At 31.9% G+C, this 23,278-nt stretch overlaps 1 protein-coding gene across 10 annotated transcripts in view; it reads right to left on the bottom strand.

Annotated features, from left to right (window-relative positions):
* LOC148619157 (WD repeat and FYVE domain-containing protein 3-like) overlaps positions 1-23,278 on the bottom strand; it is a 77,028-nt gene that overhangs the window by 29,115 nt on the left and 24,635 nt on the right. For 4 of the 10 annotated variants that reach the window (XM_088578761.1, XM_088578770.1, XM_088578765.1 and 1 more), the window contains 19 exons: positions 20,033-20,185; positions 19,563-19,636; positions 17,851-17,865; positions 16,655-16,816; positions 15,412-15,530; positions 15,073-15,181; positions 14,037-14,266; positions 12,487-12,507; positions 11,515-11,699; positions 11,093-11,236; positions 9,346-9,549; positions 9,017-9,074; positions 7,249-7,361; positions 6,383-6,584; positions 5,729-5,800; positions 5,345-5,570; positions 1,862-2,033; positions 1,120-1,205; positions 642-750 (listed from right to left, as the gene is read on the bottom strand). In XM_088578761.1, coding sequence (XP_088434887.1) covers positions 642-750; positions 1,120-1,205; positions 1,862-2,033; positions 5,345-5,570; positions 5,729-5,800; positions 6,383-6,584; positions 7,249-7,361; positions 9,017-9,074; positions 9,346-9,549; positions 11,093-11,236; positions 11,515-11,699; positions 12,487-12,507; positions 14,037-14,266; positions 15,073-15,181; positions 15,412-15,530; positions 16,655-16,816; positions 17,851-17,865; positions 19,563-19,636; positions 20,033-20,185 — 2,454 coding nt within the window. Of the gene's footprint in view, positions 1-641; positions 751-1,119; positions 1,206-1,861; positions 2,034-5,344; positions 5,571-5,728; positions 5,801-6,382; positions 6,585-7,248; positions 7,362-9,016; positions 9,075-9,345; positions 9,550-11,092; positions 11,237-11,514; positions 11,700-12,486; positions 12,508-13,010; positions 13,029-14,036; positions 14,267-15,072; positions 15,182-15,411; positions 15,531-16,654; positions 16,817-17,850; positions 17,866-19,562; positions 19,637-20,032; positions 20,186-23,278 lie in introns of all 10 variants that reach the window. The other 6 variants (XM_088578764.1, XM_088578767.1, XM_088578768.1 and 3 more) reach the window with 4 other exon arrangements.

Below are 23,278 nucleotides of genomic sequence, written 5' to 3'. Positions count from 1 at the left end.
ATGGTCCAAATACACATTTCAAACTATATATATTATACTTGTTTTTAAAGCATTGAACATGATATAAACAATTAAGAAAAGGGTACTAAGTGTTTACCACAAATTACAATTCCAATCTTTGTCAGGAAATATATATACATTGTATTATTAACTATGATGTTAAGTACAAATCTTTTTCCTTCTTCAAATACAGTATGTACACTTCATGCTTCCTTTAACCTTGAGTGTTTTATCATAAAGATTTGGACAGAAACACACATAGTTGTGCTAGGCACACCCCCTCATACAGGAAATTAAAATCAGAGAGCAACCAAAATCACTTAATACAGCATAAACCCACTGTATATGAAGCCACACACCAAATTTGAAATCAATCCATCCATTGGGAGCTGAGATTTTTGTGACAAAAATTTTCTCTGTCATTTCATAATGAGAAAAATGGCAAGGACCCATGAAACAGGTCTGACAGCACCCAAAAATGCTTACAATGTATACCCTATGTTTATGAAGCCACACCCCAAATCTGAATTCAATCCATAAATTTTGAGCTGAGATAATTGCCACAAAATCCTGACAGATGGACAGACGAACAGCCATTCTGTTGAGTGTGGGGTACAACTATTTCATATTAGTCTACTTACAGACTGTATCTGAGCTGGGATCCTCTCTGTATAAGAGGGGAAATTACATTTTCTTTCATTCTCTAAATATTGTGACCAAACTTTAGAGGCAGATTCTTGTATCAACCCCCTAAAATAACAATTGAATGTTGGTTACAAAAGCAAGATTTCAACATATGTTTTCATTTGTCTTAGAACATTTGATTAGGACCAATATGATAATATATCATAATACATGAAAACATATAATTCTGAAAAGCCTATTGAAAACATATAAAGTTAATGACTTGATTTTCATAACTGAGTACGTAAGTCTGAAACATATTTTTCATGGTGGTCCTAAAAATATGAAAAACATATGTTGCAATGTTTCCAGTGTACATGTATATATAGTTTAATAGGGTTAATAAAATATATATTAAAGTTAAAATTGTTTCGGAAAGCAAATAAAACTTCGGGGTAAATAATTATACTTTTTTTTTCAGTAAAAATAGCCTACCTTACAGAATTCAGGTCTGGAGATGTAAAATCTGTACTGGAGGAATCAAGGTTATTTAACTGAGTCTTGAATACCTCCTCAAGGGCCTGAAAATACATATAAGAACATTTCACATTTTTATGCAGAAAAAAAAAAATGTCTGTATATCATAACCACTTAAATTTGAAAGTCTTTTACTTGAGGGAAAAATAGTTATTATCCATTCAGCACTTTTACAACAGTTCACCTTTGGAGATTGGAAATATAAAATCTTATACAAGTATAACTGTAAACATATTAATTTTTGCGGATGCTAATTTTCGCTGAATCTGTCAAGTGAACATATTCACAGGTATCATATTTTTGTGATTTTAAACCATGAATAGCGTTATATAGTAGTACAATTAATTTCCCGGGTACAGATTTTTTGGTTTCTGTCCACCGTGAAAATAACACAAAATAGTACACCGTGAAAATTATGTTTATTTTATATCCCGTATAGTAATCAAATATTATTTTCCATTATGCATAAAATACCTAACTTTCCTGTAAAATTTCATCAAAATCAATTGAGTGGTTTAGGAGAGTTCTACTTAGATGTAATAAAAAATAATTTATCTTGCTTTATGCACAGATAACATTCCTACAAAATACAATAAAACCCACCCTACAGTTCAGATTAAGTTGGCTTATTAGATGTGTGGACAGACAAAGTGATTCTTTCTTATCCCGTACTTTGTTTGCAGAAGGTATAAAGACTTACAGGTTTTTTTAGTGCATATAGTTCCTCCCACACTCGTTTAGAGGCTTTACTGACAAGCAGGTGCCCCTCAGGAGCTCCTGAAGATCCAACTGATGACTCTCTGAATCCTTCAGCTGATAAATTGACATGCCAAGTTGTTGTCATTGCATGTCCTTCTAACAGGTTGGAAGAGCTAGAATTATACAAACAAAAATTTCAAATTTCAATCAGTTTGGTCTTGTGTGGAATCAGGTACTATAAAGTAGTTTACTTTTTCCGGAGCTGTAAACTAAAAGTAAATTTTTAAGCAAATTATCTAGCCAAGCATTCAGAACTACTGGCTCTCCAAGAAGAAAAATGCTTTTAAACAACACCAATATTCATGACTTCTTAATAAAATAAATGATAAACTATATGAAAAAAAAATTAATGAATGTTATTCTACACAAAAACCAGTCCAATTAAATAAAAACAAAACACCAAAAAAGAGGTTGCACACGGTGTCCTACTTAGGATACCACCATAGTGTCCAAATATTATCTTGTTTTCAAACTTGATAGTCTGTTCTGCTGACACAACTAAAAATTAAGTTGACATTTAAAAAAAAAATTATAACAATATCAACAGCATTCTGTTAAGAAGAAGCTGAGAAAACAGTGACCAAAATTGTTTGAAGATAAACAAACATAGGAGCAAGGTGATTACAGCTTCTTCATATAAGTGGGGGTACAATTACAGAAGTAATGCTGATGGAAACATGAATAAACCAAGACAATAATGTCTACAATGATGCACTCAAAATCTAAACATTTAAGCTAACTCAGTGTTTCTGTAAGATATAGGTCTTCTTGAAATCAGAAAGACAAATTGTAAAACTGATTTGTGGTGATATCTTTGACCATTGACAACCAACTATAACCCCAAAAGCCTGAAAAATGCAAAGAAAGCTAAAATCTATCTGACAATAAAACCTTATACAAGTATATTGATAGTTTTCAAGAAAATATAGATTTTCAATATAAATAGGAGTTTCATTTACCAAAAGACATGAAAGAGTTGATCGGGTAAAGTTGAAGTATAAACCTTAACCCAAGGAAATAGCTACATAGAAAATTGGTGTTGAAGATCTTAATTGGCAAAGCAGTGAAGGCAATCTACATGTCTAGCAAGAGTTAACCTAAAGCAGCATATCAACCTTTTACTTACTCTACTCTACAAAAATATATATAGTAGTTACTGTAACAATTGCAGACAATTATAATTTAAACTGAAAACTTAAAAAAAATATATACCACTTTACACAGGGTTCATACACATTTTTACCACAAAATTCAGGGACTTTCTAAGGACTTTTAAGGACAACCTTTAAGATTTTCAAGGACCCTAATTATCAAATCATCAAGACTTCTAAGTGTAATTTTTGCATGATTTCTTACACATTAGACATTTGAAAGGTATAGAACTCAGCTTTCAAAGCATTTATATTCTAAGGTAATATTTACTATTCAAATAAAGGGTCCATGTATCATTTAATCACATAAATTCTTGTTATTGTTCCATTTTTTGTTAAATGTACATTCACACCCTATCCTTTCTTTTTTATTCCCTCATGGGTCATAATAAAGAGAGAAAATATTCTCTACCCAATATTTGAACTACTGTTTTCTCGGACCGGTGAAAACAAATAATCAACATCGTCAATTCATTTTATTTATAAAATGTACGATCAATCAAAGTGACATCGTTCTCTTAAAAATAAAACACACTATTAGATTGCTTTCATTTACAAAATTCTCATTCAAACTGCAAATTATTTCTCAAGGATGACCGCATAACCAAAAAAAAAAGAACCAAATTACTACGCATCATTTTCACGGAAATGGTACTATTTTTTAGAATAGACCCTTTTGTGCTAACAGTAGGTTAGTCAATGAGCATGCTCAATATACACTTCTGCGAGGAAAATTCCTTTGTTCTTCCCAAGTCCTACCTTTTTGTTCTTCCCAAGCCTTATCTCGCGGAAGTGTACATTAAGCATACTTACCAACTTACCACTAAAGAGTCTATAGGGAAAATTCGCGAAATGTCAATATTATAATCCTATGGTCAGAAAATGTTCTTTTCTGCAATTAAACAACACTTTCACATTGAAAGGATATCAGATTCTCAAGGACTTTTAAGGACCTCTTTAGAAATTAAACTACTTTCAAGTCCTTAATTTTCGACTTTTCGTTTTCGAGTACTTTCAAGGATTTTAAGCACCTGTGCGAACCCTGTATACTTTTATCAAATGGTAACAACAAATAAACATCCAATATTCTGTAAGTCATATGTTTGTGGAATGTTATAATTCACAAATAAAACTGATGGACATTAAACCTTAACTACTAAAAGCAATTTCTAATTTTCATAGATACTACTGGGAAAGTACTATTGTTTGTGGGGGTACCAATTTTCCTGGTTTTCGTGGGTAGGCCAACCACGAAATTTGGTCCCCAACGAAATGGAGACACCTATTGATCTGTACATAGAAAACCTCAAAACCATGAATTCAAGAATCCATGAACTTGAGTGTCTTCCCTAATCCACGAAAATTGGTATCCATGATTCAAAGTACTTTCACATTAATATTTATCATGCTAATTACTAAAAAAAAGAAAAAACCAAAGAGAAAAAAGTGTTATAATACTGACCAAGCTTCAGTTAAGGCTAACAAACAACTAGATATACTGTGAGCAAGCTCACAAAGAGAATACCCCTGCTTCAAATCAAGTTAAATATAAAACCTGTCAGTTCAATTATCTCCCTTGGAATAAAATAAAATTTCCTTTAGTGGTATAGAAGGAGTTGTGCTTATGAGGTATTAACATGAAAATTCCTTAAATTGGATAATCTCCTTTTAGAGTGCTTGAGCACTAATTATATTCCTATAAAATTTCTTTACAATCTCTTAAGGGGTTTATGAGAAGTTGTACTTACAAGGAATTAACAAGTAAAACCCTTAAGTTGGATTTCTCCCTTTTAAGAGTCCCCCCATGGTAACTATGTAACACAAGTTAGATTATCTCCCTTTCGAGTGCTCAGACAGTAACTATAATCCTCCATGCACATCTACATATGATGCCCAAGTTTCCTATGATATTTTATAAAATCCCTGGAGTGTTTACAAGAATTGTAGACAGACAGACAGACTGACAGACTGGGTGATTCCTTTATACCCTCGAACTTTTGTAGAAACTTATACGACAGGATGATTCGACAACAATAACCCTTTTTACTGTATGACCAAAAGACTAATATTGAATAAGGACAACATATTCTTATATTAATCATCAGATATTTCCTCATTTATTCTTAAATGACTAAATAAATAATTATTTTTTTACCTTTTCCAAAGCTTAGATACTGACAATTAAAACCTAAAGGCATCCTAAGGTGAAGTTTTTAGTGAACATTTATGAATTTAACCCACTGAAAACAAAAGGAAATAAGCATCAATCTTACCCTATTTCAGGATCCTCAGTCAGCTGTAGAAGACAGTAACACAGACAAGTAAGAAACTCTGTATCATAAGTGTTGGGTCCAAAGACTAGAATTCTGTTGCTGGTCAATTTGTGTAAAGCATTCAAGACACCTGTAGATGATGCTGCATTGGACAATGGACGAGACAGCTGGTACAAGATAGTTCTATTCAGTGATTTGTATATCAGATCCAGAGACACACCAGAAGCTAAAACAAAAAAGAATATATGAAGTATTTTGGAGGTAGCATTAATAGTACAATATTGATTCAGGTTATTTTAAAAAGCTGATTTTGCCTTAATTGTCAAATCCAATTTCTTTCATTAAAATTTATGCTTGTAATCACTGAAATACGATTCAGCCTACCTTTTTGCTTTGCTTGTGCTATTAACTTGCTGATGAAGTCAAACACCTCTTTAGATTCCTTCAAAAATACATCTACAAGAAAAAAACATAAATCTATACCAAATTTTCCAAATGAAACATGAAGTTCCATGACAGCACTCACTTGTACAGGAAATGGTATTGGATAGCATCCAAAATAGCTTACAATGTATGCCCAAATCTTAATAAAGCCACAAACTAAATTTAAAACCAATCTATTTGGAGCCGAGATTTTTGTAAAGAAAATCTTCTCTATTATTCCACATAATTAAAAATGGCAAAGGCCCATAAAACAGGAAGTTGACATCAGACAGCACTAAAACCACTTACAAACATTTGCCGTATCTATATAAAACCATACAACAAATTTAATATCAATCCATTCTGGTTGAACCAAGATAATTGTAACAATATTCAGATGGACAAGTCTAATATACCACCTATTCATTGAGTGGAGGTATAAAAATGTCTATAATATAATTTTTTTTTTTTTAATTTTATTCATTTTTCAGTAAAAAAAAATCCAATAAAAATTCCACAATGTTTAGAAGAATTTGGACACAACAGGATATATCTGGTCATTTTATAGTATATTTTAACAAAGGAAATTGAACTGTATTAGCAAACAGTATTTACTTTGCCACAATTTGTCCACCACTCTACTAGCAAAGTAGAATACATTATTAGCCATGTTGTTATAACTGCTTCCAGTGGCTATGGGTAATGCTGCTTGTTCTCCTAATAATACATCAGCTGCTACTAAATGGTCCATAATGGTTTTCATAATCTCAGTCTGAAACTCGTGTCTCTGTTGTCTACTGGCATTGTCTGGGGATGCCTAGTAAGAACCACAATAATATTAAAATCTCAATGGTTATACATATAATTTTGTTTACAATTACCCGATAGAAATTGTTAAGTGAATTCTTCAGTATTTTGGCATCAATTCAAATACAGATAACATCACAGTATTATGGGGACAAGTAATGAAGATTTCATAAATCATATAAGTGACTACTCTTAATTTACTTTTATATACACTCATTAGATACTGCTTTTTCTGACCATGCTAATTGTGATAAAATTGTTTGTGACTCCAAGCCCTGGCACCACAAAAGTGAAAAAATACTTAATTCTGAGAATACCTTCAAACCCCATGGTAACACCAATCAAAGTCTTTGAACTGATGTCACAAACAGTTAAGTATTTTCTCAGACCAGAAATTTTTCAAATTTTGTGGCACTGGAGCCAGAGATTGTAATTATATAAATCGGTAATGCTTGAGAGAACCTGATAGTCACACAGGCATTGCTAAACTAGGACATGTTACATCATTGATTGTTTAAGTAGTAAGACTATCAATAGAGTAATATTATCAAAAGTTACTTATCACCGTCTGTCTGATTTGAAGAAAGATTGATACTTAAATACATTGTATTATGATAACTACAAAGGATATCACATTGTTACTAACACGTTGAACATACTAGATGAAAACTTACATCTAATACCACATCCAGAACAGGTTTAGGGGAGGACTGAGAGAAACTATCTATTATAATAGTTCTGATGAAATCTATCACAAACTTTCTAGCTGGATGCTCTGTCAATACACCTAGAAAATATCACAATAAATCTGTTATTCCTTCATCGTCTGAACTGTATAACACTAGAATAAGTACCTGTAACTCCTGCTCAAATACTGTAAAACAAGGTATTTGGCATTTTTTCAAAGTAAAAAAATATATCTGAATTTGAAAATTGAAGGTAACCTGTATCATATGTTACTAATCAACTGTGCAGAGTTTAAAAAAATCATAGATCTGTTCTAAAGTCTGGTGACAGATAAACAGAAGAACATGCAAGTTTTGAGAGGGTTTAACAAATTACCGTGCCATTTCATGTGGTGGGGTATAAAAATCACAAAACTGATTTACCACCAAAAAGTTGCTTTTTTATGGTATACGTGTTATACAGCGAGTTAGTTGTGAAAATAAAAAGTAGTGGAATTGAACCAATATACTGAAACATGAAAATAAGTATCTATATAAATCAATTGGTTCTCATTATACAATCAATAGAACATTTTATTCTAAGGCTGTGACTCCATTTTGTCAGGAGATTTAACAACAAACAATGTATCCCTTACTATACAGTTGACTCCACTAAATCGCATATCACTTTATTGCATATTTCGGTTATTAGCATAATTTTCTCCGGCACAAAACCATTTCCTATTATTCTATTAGGGAAAAAATCGCTTATTTGCATAGGCCTTGGAGGTGCATTTCGGTTTATTGCATAGAGAATTTTACCTCATCCAGGTAAAGACAGGTTTTCTCAAATTCTATTTTAAGCCTTCAGGTCATAAATATGTCAATCATATTTATTGTTGTAAAAACTAGATTATCATCAATCAGGAGGTGTTAATAATGGATTAAAAACATAATGGACATAAAAGACAATATAAATGATTTCTAATTGCATTAAAATAAACAAGCACCTAGGTGAACAATGACTTTTGACGACATGCCAAACATCACCTTATGATGCGGCTTGGGGTATTTTTTGTCCCTATTTAAATTCTTCCGACTACAAATGATTATCAATGTAAATTTAATTTTCTGTAATGAGCTGAACAGTTTTGAGTGAGCTTGGGTTACTAGGCATAAATATCATACGAAAATTAAAAGTCATTCATTCAGTACAATGTCTAATGAAATTCAACTACCCTAAGGTGCCCCATACTATCCACACTTCATAAGAATATATCGAGGTCAATGACACGTATAATACACAACTATCAGTGTACAATGGTGATCGAACAGAGGAATAAAAACACACAGACCATTTCAAAAGCCCACAAACTGCAAACATTGATGAATATTACACTGAATCCTGGCTGAAATAAGAAATATGGGATTTTCTTTCATAGAAAGGTCAGGAAATTACTTGACTATTTATAGATGAGAAATACGTGGTTTTACTTATAAATACACACAACGTAAAGAAGGTCAATAAACAAGACAAACACAATATATATTATTATTTATTGATAAAAGAACAATACAATGAGAAGGTCTATAACAATTAAATACCAGATCAGAAATGTTGAACAGTGATATCTCTGGTTGATCCACAGTATCGTCATCTTACCTGAACTCACACTTCCGGTAAAATCGTAATTTCGGTTATAAGAATAGCCCGGTTATTTGCATAATTTTTACTGGCAAATAGGCTATGCAATTAAGTGGAATCCACTGTACTTACTAGCTTGTATTTTCTCAGGGGCTTTAATATAGACATAGCCATCTTCTTCTGGGAATGGCTGAAATAGTCATAAAATCATTGAATGTGAAAAAAAAAAACATGGTGTTCTTCAGAAATTATTTTCATGATGATATGTACTTAATAATTTCTACCTTTACTAATTACATTTACAAAATAAACATTCAGAAAGAAACATGAAATTCAGGGACAAAAACCTTTTTGTGACATAATTTAATTACAACATGATGAAAATACAGATAAATTTTCTTGTCACATCAAGTTTATTTTCTAAACAGAACTAATAATAAATTGTTGAACTTTTTTCATACCATATATTCATCCTGAGGTGTGGTAACTTTGTCTGTTGTGTTCACATTGGTGAATGGAAATAGTGTGGCAACGATTCCCGAAACAAACTCTGATGACACAGACAGGGGGAGGAAGTCTGGATGGTTGTGGTAAAGAGACAATAGAAACTGCATCAGTGTTCTAGGGTAATCCAGTAACCAGGTGTTGTCTGTCTGATCTGGTTCCTGAAATCAGATAAAACTAGATATCATTGAGATTGGAGCCATCTCTGTGGGCCCCTCTGTCAATAACATGTGGTAAATAAGCTGAGCTCAAGAAATAGAGCGGACACAATCTTTAGCACAGGACATGGGGTTGTCAACTGAAACCAAAGTTTTTGACAATCTTTGACCTAGGAAGGTGTACATATATTATGACACACCCTCTGGTGTTGCTTAATATACGTGTCAAGTATAAACTTTGAAATCATAATGGTTCTCAGGATATAGAGCGGACACAATCTTTACCACAAGACATTGGGTTGTGAACTGAAACTAAAGTTATTTTACCTTCTACTTTGACCTAGGAAGTTGTACATACATTATGACACACCCTCTGGTGTTGCTTAATACATGTGTCAAGTATAAACTTTGAAATCATAACGGTTCTCAAGATATAGAGCGGACACAATCTTTACCACAGGACATTGGGTTGTCAACTGAAACTTAAGTTATTTTACCTTCTACTTTGACCTAAGAAGTTGTACATACAATATGACACACCCTCTGATGTTGGTTAATATACGTGTCAAGTATAAACTTTGAAATCATAATGGTTCTCAAGATATAGAGCGGACACAATCTTTACCACAGAACATTGGGTTGTCAACTGAAACTTAAGTTATTTTACCTTCACCTATGACCTAGGAAGTATGAAATCATAATGGTTCTCTAGATATAGAGCGGACACAAATTTGTTATGGACGGACGGATGGACGGACAGACTGATCACTATAGGGCAATCCACCTAAGGCGGGGCCCTAAATACAGAAAAGTTGCACAAGTTGTGTTAGGTTTACCCCCCACTAAAATAGAAAATTGATATCCAACAGCAACAACAACCTCTTTATTAATAGGTATGCCCATCTATTACAAGGACTATTACCAAATTTGAAATCAATGTATCAATTAAGGAGGTAAACCTAGGGTAAGGGACATAACTCATGAAATCAGTGATATGTTTGTATAATATTCAATTTCACCGAAGCCTATCAAGCTTTCATTTGAACAGAATGAAATCAGTCCAAGTTACTATGATACTAACACTAGATTGATGTAAAATGCTGAATACAAACATTCCTATGATTTGTAAGAGTTGTGTCCCTTACCCTAGGGCTACCTCTTTAAGAGAGAAGATAACTGCAACAAAAATTTGACCAACAGAATGATGGATGAACAAAGTGTTATTTAAATGGGGTATAACTATAAGTACTACTTACCTGTATACTTCCCACTATCTAATCAAAACCTTTCTATAAACTCCCATCTAAATATTAGTACTAGGTAAATTGTTAAAACCCCTTACCAATAAAAAAATAAAAACAAAATTATCAATTTACTGCAGAAAATGTCAAATACTGAAGTGAATCAGAATCTTGTATTATCATCTTCTATTTTTCACAAGTACAAAAGTTGATACTATGTAGCTGTTTTATCTGTTTAATCATCCTGCTTAAGCCAACATGGCCTGTGAAGATACATGGTGTTTTAGACATTAAGTTGTACTGACCTGATTAAGCATATGTCTGATAAGAGCTAACAGTACTAATGCAGCATCAGGACAGAGTTCTGTGTGTTTCTCCTTCACTATAGCTGATATAGGTTTACTAGATGGTACACCAAATATCACAGACCACACAGCATCCAGATTTAACTGCAACAAAAACAGAAAATAAATGTAGTGAATTTTCCTGTACTACCTTCATTCTTAAACATGCATGTACTAATGAACAACTGGCTAGATTCAGACATTTTGTTACAGAAAGGTATGGCAGGAATGAACTTAAATCAACTTCAGAATGTGTATCGATTGAAATACTGCTAATCCACAAAATTAAAACAAACTATATAACAACAGAAGACTTATCAATCAGTCCTTTAAACACAGAACTCTTTTTACCTTGCAACACAGGTATACTCAGACTGACTTACCTGGATATCTTTAGGGAATGTTTTAATCTGTTGTCCAAGTAACATGGCCATCAGTATGAAGTATATCTCTGCTACATTTGCATGTTTGGGTAATAACCACTGTAAAACAGTGAAGCCAGGAACTTGACAAACTTCTCTGTTTAATGCCCTCTTCTGACCTTTATTACTGGTGCCAATGTTCAACCCTGTAATAGGTTGTATGTCATAGGTTATGCTGATTGAAACATTTTTTGAAAAAAATTATTTTTCATAAAATATGAATGAACTTCAAAACACAAATGTGATACATTTATAAACAATTATAAAGACATTAGAATGAACATTCTATAATATAAGCTGTTACTTTACCGTTAATCATGTTTATAAACTGACTGTATACATAAAATATTTGTGCAGTGTTCTATACTTGACAACACGACTGTACAACATTCTGTCTACTCAGTAACCATGCGGTGATAATGCCAAATATGTTTCCAAAATTAAATACCATCCGTGTTACATGTACTTCCATTGTCAAACAGAATGTATATACCAGAACCTTGATATTTTAAACTACATTATTATATAAATGTATATAGAGACCTGCACCTCTTTCTAAATGTAAGATTAAATATACAGGTCTGGATCAAATGCACATTGAAGAAAAAGTGTCAGTGGTATTTAAAAAGAATTGTCCAATAAAAACAAGGGAATTTTCGATTTAAAATTAATGTATTTCAAGACATTATTTTAAAATTTGCACCATAATTCATATTTCCACAGACTTTCGCATAATTAAATGGCTATATATTTGTAAAGCTTAAAGGCCGACAAGATTGAAACAAGTTTGATGTCCACGATTAAAAGAATTTTCTATTTGATGTCATTGATGAAGTAAAGCTACAGGTGAATAGTTATATTAATGATTGTTCATCAAGATCCATTCAAGCAACCAAGCCACCATAGCCAATGATATAAGAGCAGAAAATAGACCTTTCAATTTCTGTAGTTTACCTACAACAATATTTACTTCAAGGGATTTGTCAAAAGAATAAATATCAACTGATAAAATAAAGTCCAAACTCATACAATTTTAGAATTCGATTAGTAAAACCACCAACAAGTAAAGTTACCCACTTTGTCATGCAAGTTACACCCCCACTCCTTTAAAAAAGTGAAAAATAGTAAAATCCCACAAAAGAGGAAGTTTATATCAACATGATTCTCTTAAAAAAATATCCAATTATTTATAAAGCACCATACCAAATTTAAAATAAATCCATCTATTCATAGTCAAGATAGTTGCAACATAATTTGGACAACCAGAATGATAGAGGTGATTCCAATATATGAGCCAATTGATGAATTGGGGCATAATATCAGATCTTTTCTTAACAGACAAAATATGAGAAGATGGTTGGACTTAATTTATCAGTAAAATGATCTAGTTTTCTAGACATAAAGAATTACAACCATGCATAAGTTTGTTGAAGCAAAAAATCATGTATGTTGTATACCATCACATCCTTCTATTTCTGCACAAATAATAAAGTAAAAGGAGATTTAAACTACAAACTATTTATAAAAAACCCAAAAATAAAGTGAAAGGAGATTTAAACTATAAATTATTTATAAGAAACCCAAATTCTAGAGTGGCAGAAAAAAAACAGCTTACCCTTTACACATAATCATTATATTTTATCAATGTCATGTGAAGTATAAAAAGGTATGGTTAAAAAAAATATGTCTGTTTCCTGCTACCTATCATATTTTTCTGTGTCTACCCTTAAGATATTACTGTCATTTTTGCTGAAGCACTGTTAAAGTCTAGATTGTTTCCACATTAACTCAAAGTAAAATGTTTTTGAAAAATAAGAGAATTTATTGCACAGATAGCAGTGATTTAATGAATGTTCCCTGTGTAAAATTTTTTATGATTCGCACGTCGTGTACAAATTTTTAAATTTATCATGAATGACCAAAATATGACCATGCGTGCCAAAAATGTATTAAGATTCAACTTGTGCACAAAACAAGTTCTGCCCACTCGTTAAATCTATGCATTATTCTCCACTCGTGATCATATTTTAGTTATTTACTCTTTTCAATTAATTATCCTCTTATTTCCTACCTACCAACTCTATTTTTTTCATGTTTTATTTGCTGTTAGCAGGAAACAAGACTGATTGATCTAATTGGAGGAGTTACATGGTTACATCCATTTGAACTTAAATCAAGTGTTTTAGGTCAAACATGCTTGCAGGAAAATTGTACATGACACTCTCATCAACCAGCAAGGACATACTTTGGGTATGAATCCTAAAAAGTAGCTACATCTGTATATGTCTCTAACAGCATTAACAACATTCAGCTGACTTACATCTGGGAAGCACATTAACTACATGTATAGTATTAATTCATTTGACAATTTTTCTGCTTTGATAAAAATCTTCATGAAAGCAACATGAAAAGCCAATCAAAATTGCCATACATCAGGAACATATAACGTTGCTATGATAAATTATTATCAATTAAATATTTACCAAGCATGACTCCAACATGTTGCTTGAGTACTGGTTCTGTGCCTTTCAGCCAGCCACCCCCAATACTTCCATCACGAAACTTGATTGCAGCAGATGAACTAGAATTAGTATTCTGTATCATTGTCAATAGTATCATTAATGCTTTAATCACTGTTGATGGATGGATGTGACCTTGAGTGAACAGGAGCAACCAATCAAAACCAAGAACTTTCTGTACTTCATCGCACATCCTAAAAATAATGTATAGTTCAGCTATAAAATAAACCATAATCAACACATATTTCAGGATTTTCATATTTATTAAATAGCCAAACGAATCAGCAGAATCCGTAAAACATATTGAGCGATCAGTTGTCATGTGATGCGATCACTGGTTTAATGGATGGGTTTGACAGATCCATGACTGATCGGAAACAGATCGGTAATGATGACCGATCGCAATTTTAGTTGCATGGATCGGTTCAGGTACTGTACAAGGGAATTTTTTTCTTTTCCTTGAAACTTGTTTTATTCCAATATGCCAATAAATAAAAAATATATATCAGGAAAAATAAAAGAAATATATATGTTTATCAGTAATCTGTGACATTTTCCTTTAATGCACACAGAATTATAATGCTCGTCACAGGGTACTGGCCCTGATACAAAAAATAACAGGTCAGTTTAAACCAGGCATGTGTGAAAAATGGTTACATCACAGTAGAGTTGAATGTTGTCGGCATATGAACCAAACCACAATGCTATTAGACTAACCTGAATAAATAGGTCATTTGGAAGTATTCCATTTCTAGATTATAATTTTGGTTTTTGAATTTCTTTAACATGTAAAAAACAAAAAATGTTACTGATAAACTACCAATAAACAGACTAGCAATGGGTTTTTGATACTGGCTTTTTCACTAGAATCTCAGACTTGCCCTAACAGGCTCAACCTGAGATACCCATGATAAAGCCAGTATCAAAAACCAATTGCCTAATATTCTATTTATAATATTTCTTAAACCCAGAGGTACCTAATAATTTAGATGAAACTTACTGCACATTTAGAGTAGTAGGCTCTTGCTCTGCGTTTAACATCAACTGATGAATAACATTCAGACTTATGTTCCTTAGTTTAATGATGTACGAAGATTGCTGTTCTTCATCTGGAAGGAAATAAGATAAACACATGAAGCAGCTTCTCTGCTTCAAAGAGAATTGATTTTCAAGTGCACTGTAAGAAGTCACCATGATGCAATAAATGAACATGAACAAGTAATATGCATCCTATTTTTGTAATCACATAAATGTCTTCCTATTAATTCAACTTTAAATCTTGTGTTATAAAGGTATTCATAACACAATACAGGAGAAAACCACTGTTGTAAGGATTTACCTGATAAAGAAATATTATCCTCAGAAGCCTGTCGTTGTGGAACTTTCAGACCGTTAAGTACAAGGTTCCTCTCTGAATTGGACATCTGTGGTAAAGTTGATACAATAAACTGACCAAATCTACAAAAAAAAACAAATATACAAATTGTAATAGGATATAAGTACGGGTCTACATAAAATTCAGACACTGCCAAAGGTAAAGTGATTTATGGTATAGAAAAACCCACAGAACAAACTATGGTTTTTCAGTATACATATGCTATATATTAACATAATAATAATTTCTGTATTCAGATCTGCACTTTTCAGAAAATCATACATTCATTTCACACTAAAATCAACCAAATTGGACCAAATCAAGAACGATAACTCTTGCAAAGTGCCAATTTCATGTGCTATCTATACAATTTTTATCTCAACAGTGCAACAACCAAATGAAAACTAAGACTGGTTATATGATCAGTAACTCTTTCTGAACAAGAAACAAAACTGAATTCGGTGGCTTTTTGACATGCATGAATCACCTTATGTCTGATTTTCTGACACTGCTACTTAACATGTGTCACTTACAGTACAATTCTTTTTCTGGACATGAAAATTAAATTTCAACAGTCACCATAATACTTAAATTTTTTAAAGCATTTAAATGGATAAGTTATGTCCTCTTCATCATAAGGACAGATAGATTTTAATTTTCTTTGTCTATTCCATCTGTATGATACTAAACATGAAATGAGAAACTAAAGAAAGTACAGCTTTTCTTACTTTGTAAAAACCTGCATTATTTAGTTACCATAACACGGTTTTCATTTGCTTCTTGTCAGCTACACATACAATTTTATATTTTTTTTGTCCTGAACTTTACGCATCTCCACAATGATCATGATCTATTTTGAAGGGCACTTTGTCTCTGTTGTGCAAGTTCGCAGTTTTCTTTTCTATACTTTTTCCCCTGATGAAGTTGTTAGGCCAAAAATTTGTCCCACATTTGTTATATATATATTTTTACACTTTATTTGTATTTTATTTGCATGTAGTTCCTTATTATCTTTTAAACATGGCTATTGTTCACTTACTCATTATTCTTTCCTTACTTTGAATACGAACAATATTTTTAAATTAAATTTGTTAAATCCATTTGTAAATTTAAAGCGAATTTTCAGCTTGTATGGATAAATTGCTCCTTTGCATTTAACAAAAACAAGTTTAGTGGTTCATAACTATCATTCATTTTAACTCCCTACCTCAATAATGAATGACTATCAGAAGGAGGTTGTAACAATACATATATAACACTAGTAATGGCGTCTATAGATGCTGTTGTCAATTTATTATCCTTTAATATGTGAAGAAGTTTGGTTACAAGTCCTACATCCCTCATCAACTGGAAATTACTGCTCTGATCACTGTGGAAAAAATAAATTACTGTGAATTAAACCAGACTGTTTATTCCTTATTCTTGCCTGTTCAAATGTGTAAAATAATTTTTAAATCAAAACTTAAAATCATAAGAACTAAATGGATAAAAATGTCAGAAAATTCATATGAAAATTTATACATGCTTCAAGTGCATTTCTAGCATTTTTTTGGGCTCATAACATTTTTTCACAAAGCAAAAGAGTGCTCAATGGTAAGTCTTTAACTTGATTATCAACTCAGATATAACAAACACTGTTCACACCACTAGCATGCATAACAAGCAAGAGAGAGAGAGAGAGAAAGAGAGAGAGAGAACTGTGACCAAGCTAACATCTAAAAAAACTTAGCTTGCTGGGGATATCAAAATGTAATAAAACAATTGTTAAGATGATTTTAATGCATATTTACAATTACAAAAAAGAGACAACAAAGATTCAAGTAAGACAAGCCGTTACAACTCTTGTTCTTACAGAGAATATGTTAGCAATGAAAAAAAACAGCTGCATTTCATATCCTATATTCTAAGTCATCTATAACACACAAACTCCAGTACACACAAAGCAAAACAATACACCAATAAGCCACTGCTACTAACATAAATTAAAATTACAAAAATATCCCCTTTTTACAAAATGTCATGGTGTAAAAATACTTTGGAAGTCATAAGAACACTGAACAAGTTGTTACTAGGAATGACAGTTTAAAGTTCGGTATGCTAAAACAAACTTATTATAAAAATGGAGTTTTTTTTGACAAAACACTGAAAGGTCCTTCAAAGAGATATTTATCATTATAAAAATGTTTTATTGACAAACCACTGAAAGGTTCCTCAAAGAGATATTTATCATCCATCAATTATTTATTTGGTTTTGTTGTTTGTCTGTCTAACAAAATTAATTGCATTTCTCAGGCAGTACAGTAATGGATGAACTCTTCTGAACAAAGAACAACAACAGCAAAAGATTTGAATGAAAAAAATGAAAATACTGGATACCACTACCTAATGTGAACACAAGCTTACCGAATATCTATCCATCTATATAACAAAAGGAAACAAAAGTGTATCTACATGTAGATGTGCTCCAACTACAGTCATCTACAGTTAAACCTGTCAAACTCAATATGAATTTTACACATGCTAGGTATACCCCTAATGGTACTGCATTCTGATGAAATAGGAAATTGGTATTGGACAGCAACAAAATAAATCATAACATATTTCCCATCAATATAAAGCAACATACTAAATTTGAAATCAATTAATCAATTGGGAGTTTGAATTCATTTAATTACGACCAAACTTTGATGGACAGACAAAGAAATTTGTTGAGTGGTGGTAAAAAAAAAAGATTTATTGTTTATTTTTATGGTCAAGTATTTACCTATCAATACTACCATATGTTGGACAGGTTGATTATTGAGAGTTCTGTTTAGACAGGTTTTACTGTAAAAACTAAAATTAACCCTAATAAAATGTTATGGTGAAGCAAACATCGGACCAAAAATAAAATAACACCTCATCAAATGAATAAATGCAAAAAAGAAAAAAATATTGCTACATTAGCATAAATCAAAATTACTAACTGCATTCATGCATTATCAACTTGAGTTTCATGTCACAAGCAAGGCAGACTAGAAATGTGTGAACTTAAGATAGAGTCTTCAATAATATCTTCAAGCCTGACAGCCCATGCCAGTAAGTTCAAAGTTAAGCATGTAAAATTTGCTTAGAACCGAGAGTTAGAAGCCAGTTACATGTATCAGTAAAGAATAAATTTATAAATCAAGATGTTCATTGTAAAAACTGAATATTTAATTCTTATGACGACATTTGATGTTTCTTTCATTTGTATCAAAGCATCTATGATGGTGACAATGGTCTCTTTGATTTTTATTCTATAAAAATAGGCTATAAACAGCAATCAATTAAAATAGTCTGGTAATTGTGGGCATGGCATTTATGAATCACCAGAAATGTGTTTAATTGACTCCTGAAACATCATTTGTACATCTGAATTTCCAAAGAGATTAGCATATTTTAATGATGTGCAAAGTAAATGTAATTATAAGGGTAAACAACAGCATATCACTAAAGTAATAAATCCAAAGCATTTCATGCAATCCATTATTTAAATTAACAATATGAATAAATTGAGAATGAAGACACAAGGCAACATGCTATGTATGGTTTTGACATAATTCTTGATGTTTATGAAATAAGTTGTTTTGGCAAATGTTTCAAGCACTTCTAATTTTTTTCAAAGTGTAAATTTAGGAGTTAATTGCACATATTCACTGCCTTAGAAAACCTTATAATCATAAAGTTGAATCAATATTGCACCCCCTCCCTTGCATGAAAAAGATAATTTATCTGAAAACAATGTCAGCATCATGTGTAACACTTATACCAAATGTGCAGTGTTCTAGGATTTTTTTTCAAAATTTCAGATTTCCATGGGGAGACTCTAAATGAAGATTAACTTTCCAAAACTTATCATAAGCTTTCCCAACTTAACAAATCCTATCAAAATTTCAAATTTTTTACTTGCCAAAGGTTAAGTAGAACATAATAAACTATGCAACACCAAAATCTCACTTGACCTGAAAATGGAATCCTAGAAAACTTTTGTGATAGATTTCATGTTACATATGTTTATTTAATTGGTTTTATGTCAACATCAAAATCTACAATAGGTTTGCTGTACATATAATTAGTGTCTAAAGATAACCTACCTGGACTCTGTCAATAATTCATAGAAATGTTCATATAAAGATTTCTGTAGGTCATATGGGGCATCATGCCAAACCTATTAGCAAAATAGATAAACTTATATAAATAAAATATCTCCACTAATAATTTATATTAGTTCACTGATAAAAATTTCTTTAACTTTGCGTAATCCTTATAGAAATATTGTTCTTGCATTACTCATAAATGATGTGTGATTTTCTTTCAAAGTATTTGTAACTGTCTATACAAACTATGAATGAATCAAACATATAAACAAGTATTTAACAAATTCAAAAATTGGACATATTTGTGACTGTCTATACAAACTATGAATGAATCAAACATATAAACAAGTATTTAACAAATTCAAAAATTGGACAGCTCAAGAGCACAAATGCCTCCCAAAACAACTTGATACTGAAGTCAATAATTCTGAAAGCATAGCCTTTAAAAAATGAGCAGTAAAAAATACCTCTAAATCACAGAGTAGATCCTCAAATGCCTTTTTATTAGGAATGACAGAGCTTTCCTTCCCACTGTCTACAGTACCAATGAGGGAGAATGTCAGATGTAATATGTGACTGTTTAACAGGTGTTGTTTCTTCTTATACAGCATGGCTAAGGTCTAAAAAAACAACAACAAAAAATATTTAACAGGAGTTATTTCTTCTTACCATATACAGCATGGCTAAGGTCTAAGGTACAACAAAAACTTGACATTGCAGGTAATACTCCCCGAAGTCTGTTGAACCCTGCACATTTGGGGACCAATGTGGACATACTAATTATATTGGACACAATTTTTATGGTGGATAGACTAAGCACTTTTGACACACAATTTACTGCCATTTCTAAACTAACGAACTCTAAACCACAATCATTATTTTTTTGTTGTTGACAACAGAATAACAGAATATTACTGAATATTTACTTTAAACATAAATTCCTGACAATATGCACATCCCAATTTGGTAATTTAACATCCCACTAAGTTTCAAAACAATCCTGCAAGTTGTTGCGGAGTTGTGGAAAACACACGAGACCAAATTTTGCTGAAAAATGCTAAGTCCAACAGCTGTCATTTCTACAATTTTTGCCCGATCATAAAGTCTGGACAATATGCACATCCCAACATGGTAATCTAACACTCCATTGAGTTTCTAAATTACAATCCAGCAAGTTGTAATGGAGTTGTAGAAAATGCATTAGACAAGGCTTTAAAAATGCCTAAGTTCAAACAGCTCTCACTTCTACAATTTTTGTCCAATCGTATATTCCTGACGACATGAACATCCCTATATGGTAATGAAACATCCCATAATGTTTCATAACAATCCTGTAAGTTATTGAGGAGTTGTGGACAATACACAAGACTTAAGTTTTGTTGAATAACGTCCAAGTTAAACAGCTGTCATTTCTACTATTTTTGTCCAAAACATAAATACCTGACAGTATGCACCATATATCCATGTGGTTATATTACATCCCACGAAGATTCATAACAATGCTGCAAGTTGCTAAGAAAATAGTTGACTGACAGACAGGGTGAAAACTATATAACCCCCCCCCCACCCCCCCAATAAATATTTTAAAAAATATATTTTCATCTTTATTTTAGGTAATTATTTGAATTCATCTTTAAAATAACAATTTAAAATTTGTTAAGGAAATATAAGTATATAAACATTATTTACTATAGTCATCAAATATTTACATCTGATTATTATTAATTACAAGTTACTCCAATTGTTTCAATTTTCATGATTGGTGGAAATTATATTTTAAAAAAATATTTTTTTCTAATTAGGATAATTTTCAAGAAATTTAGTCAATATTAGGTAAAAAGTCGGCTTGTTTTGTTCACAGCTCACATGAAAAAAATGAGCAGATCTCATTGATGCCTTATAAGACTATGTCTGTTAGTTTTAGGTTCATTAAAAAAGTGACAGCGATGGCAAATGCAATAGTTGCAGTGAACTTTGTACCATATAAATTCAGCAGAGTCACACTTGTGTTTAATGGAAATCAGTACATGGTTAAGACAACTAAAGGGAACAGAAGATATGGAATGTATTGTCCCATTTTGTACAGCGACAGCAAATACTCATTTGGACAACATAACCAAACTTGGGACTCCACACTCACATGAACCGAGCACAAAAAAAAAAAAGTAAAGGTTGAGGCTACAGTTGACAACGTAATGTATCCACTAGCATTCTTCCTGTAAAGAGCGAACAAACATAACCAGCTCTTCAAACTATTCAAGACTGCAAGCCAGCACCGAGCTGTTTCTTCCATTATACTCGGTGTATTTAGCAGTGAACACAGAAACTCGCAACAGCCTACAAAGAGAACTTCCGGTTTGGTTTAGCAGAAGATATCGACATCAACACAACCACTTTCATCGACTATGTTACCGAATACTGGATAGAGGGACAAGACCAATGGAACCATTTCTCTTCCAAAGGACCATGTACCAACAACCACTTAGAAGGATGACAGAGCAAGCTTAAAAAACTCATTAGACACGCCTATCGATATTTACCAATTGATGGAACTGCTCCAAAAGACAAACACAGATGCCAACCAGTTACAGGTAGCAGCAGGAGAAACAACAAGATCAAAGCAGAAAAAATACAGAAACATCGACAACTGATTTGCATCCTTAAAGATTCCTCAACCAACAGATGACAGCTCAAGGTTATGCAGACCTGGCATCCTCTGGTATACGTGAGGAACTCTGGCAGTGATAAATTGTTTGAAATTGACTTTGTGCTATGCTTACAATGTATGTCTGAAAGTGCTTCATGTTTTGTTAATTTTGCATTGTTTTTTATTTTATGTTACATGTGTATGCAATAACTGTGATATATATTTATAATAAAATAATTATAACATACATTTGTCTTCTTTCAATATAAAAAATAGAAAGTCAGAAACAAAACAAAAAATAACAATATTACTGTGATAAAAAAATCGAAAAAGTATTTTACTTACTTAAAAAAGGGTAAAATACAGGTAGATTAAAACTATCAAACCCTTTTGAGGACCCCATAATCCCTAACCTTAATTGATGTTGTTTTAGTCCAATAATTAAATGTTGGAGAAACTTGAATATAATAAAAAAAAATATCTGAAAAAACCGAATTAAAAGAAGATGCCTAGAAAGCTATTATTTCTTTGAACTTTTTAAAGTCAAGGATCCATTACTTAAAAAAATAAATAGAAATATTGCTACAAAAAGTATTTTAGCTCATTATCTGCAATTTCTTTACAGATCAAAAAGCTCCTTATTTTGGCAAAAAAATCAAGAACCTATTATGATAAAATCATAATATTATTTTATATCATCAGAAGACCTTCAGAAGACATTCCCAGAAATGTGTTAATTTCACAAAATCTTGTTCAAAGTTTACAGGTCTGTATGTAATTTCTTCATAAATAATGAAGTGGAGACAAAATTTAGCTTGATAAGTAACTTACATACTGAAAGTTACAATAATATCTGGATGTATTCAGAAAAACAGTCTAGAAAGGTATTAATTTCATGAAATTTATTAAGTCCAAGGCTCATAAATTTGTTAAAAACTAATAAGATAAAACCAAACCTCCAGAAAACAGGTGTGTGATGGACATTTTTAGACTGACAGAGTCAAAACCAGTAATCCCTTTTAATGGTGCCAGTAGGTGGCTGTAAATTATTGCATCTTTCAATTAG

This window comes from Perna viridis, chromosome 4 (genome assembly GCF_037379345.1).
Source record: "Perna viridis isolate PV_CMFRI_1.1 ecotype Kerala chromosome 4, ASM3737934v1, whole genome shotgun sequence".
NCBI classification, from domain to species: Eukaryota; Metazoa; Mollusca; class Bivalvia; order Mytilida; family Mytilidae; genus Perna; species Perna viridis.
Note: the sequence above shows the minus strand (reverse complement) of the source record. Positions and strands in the feature narration are given on the sequence as shown.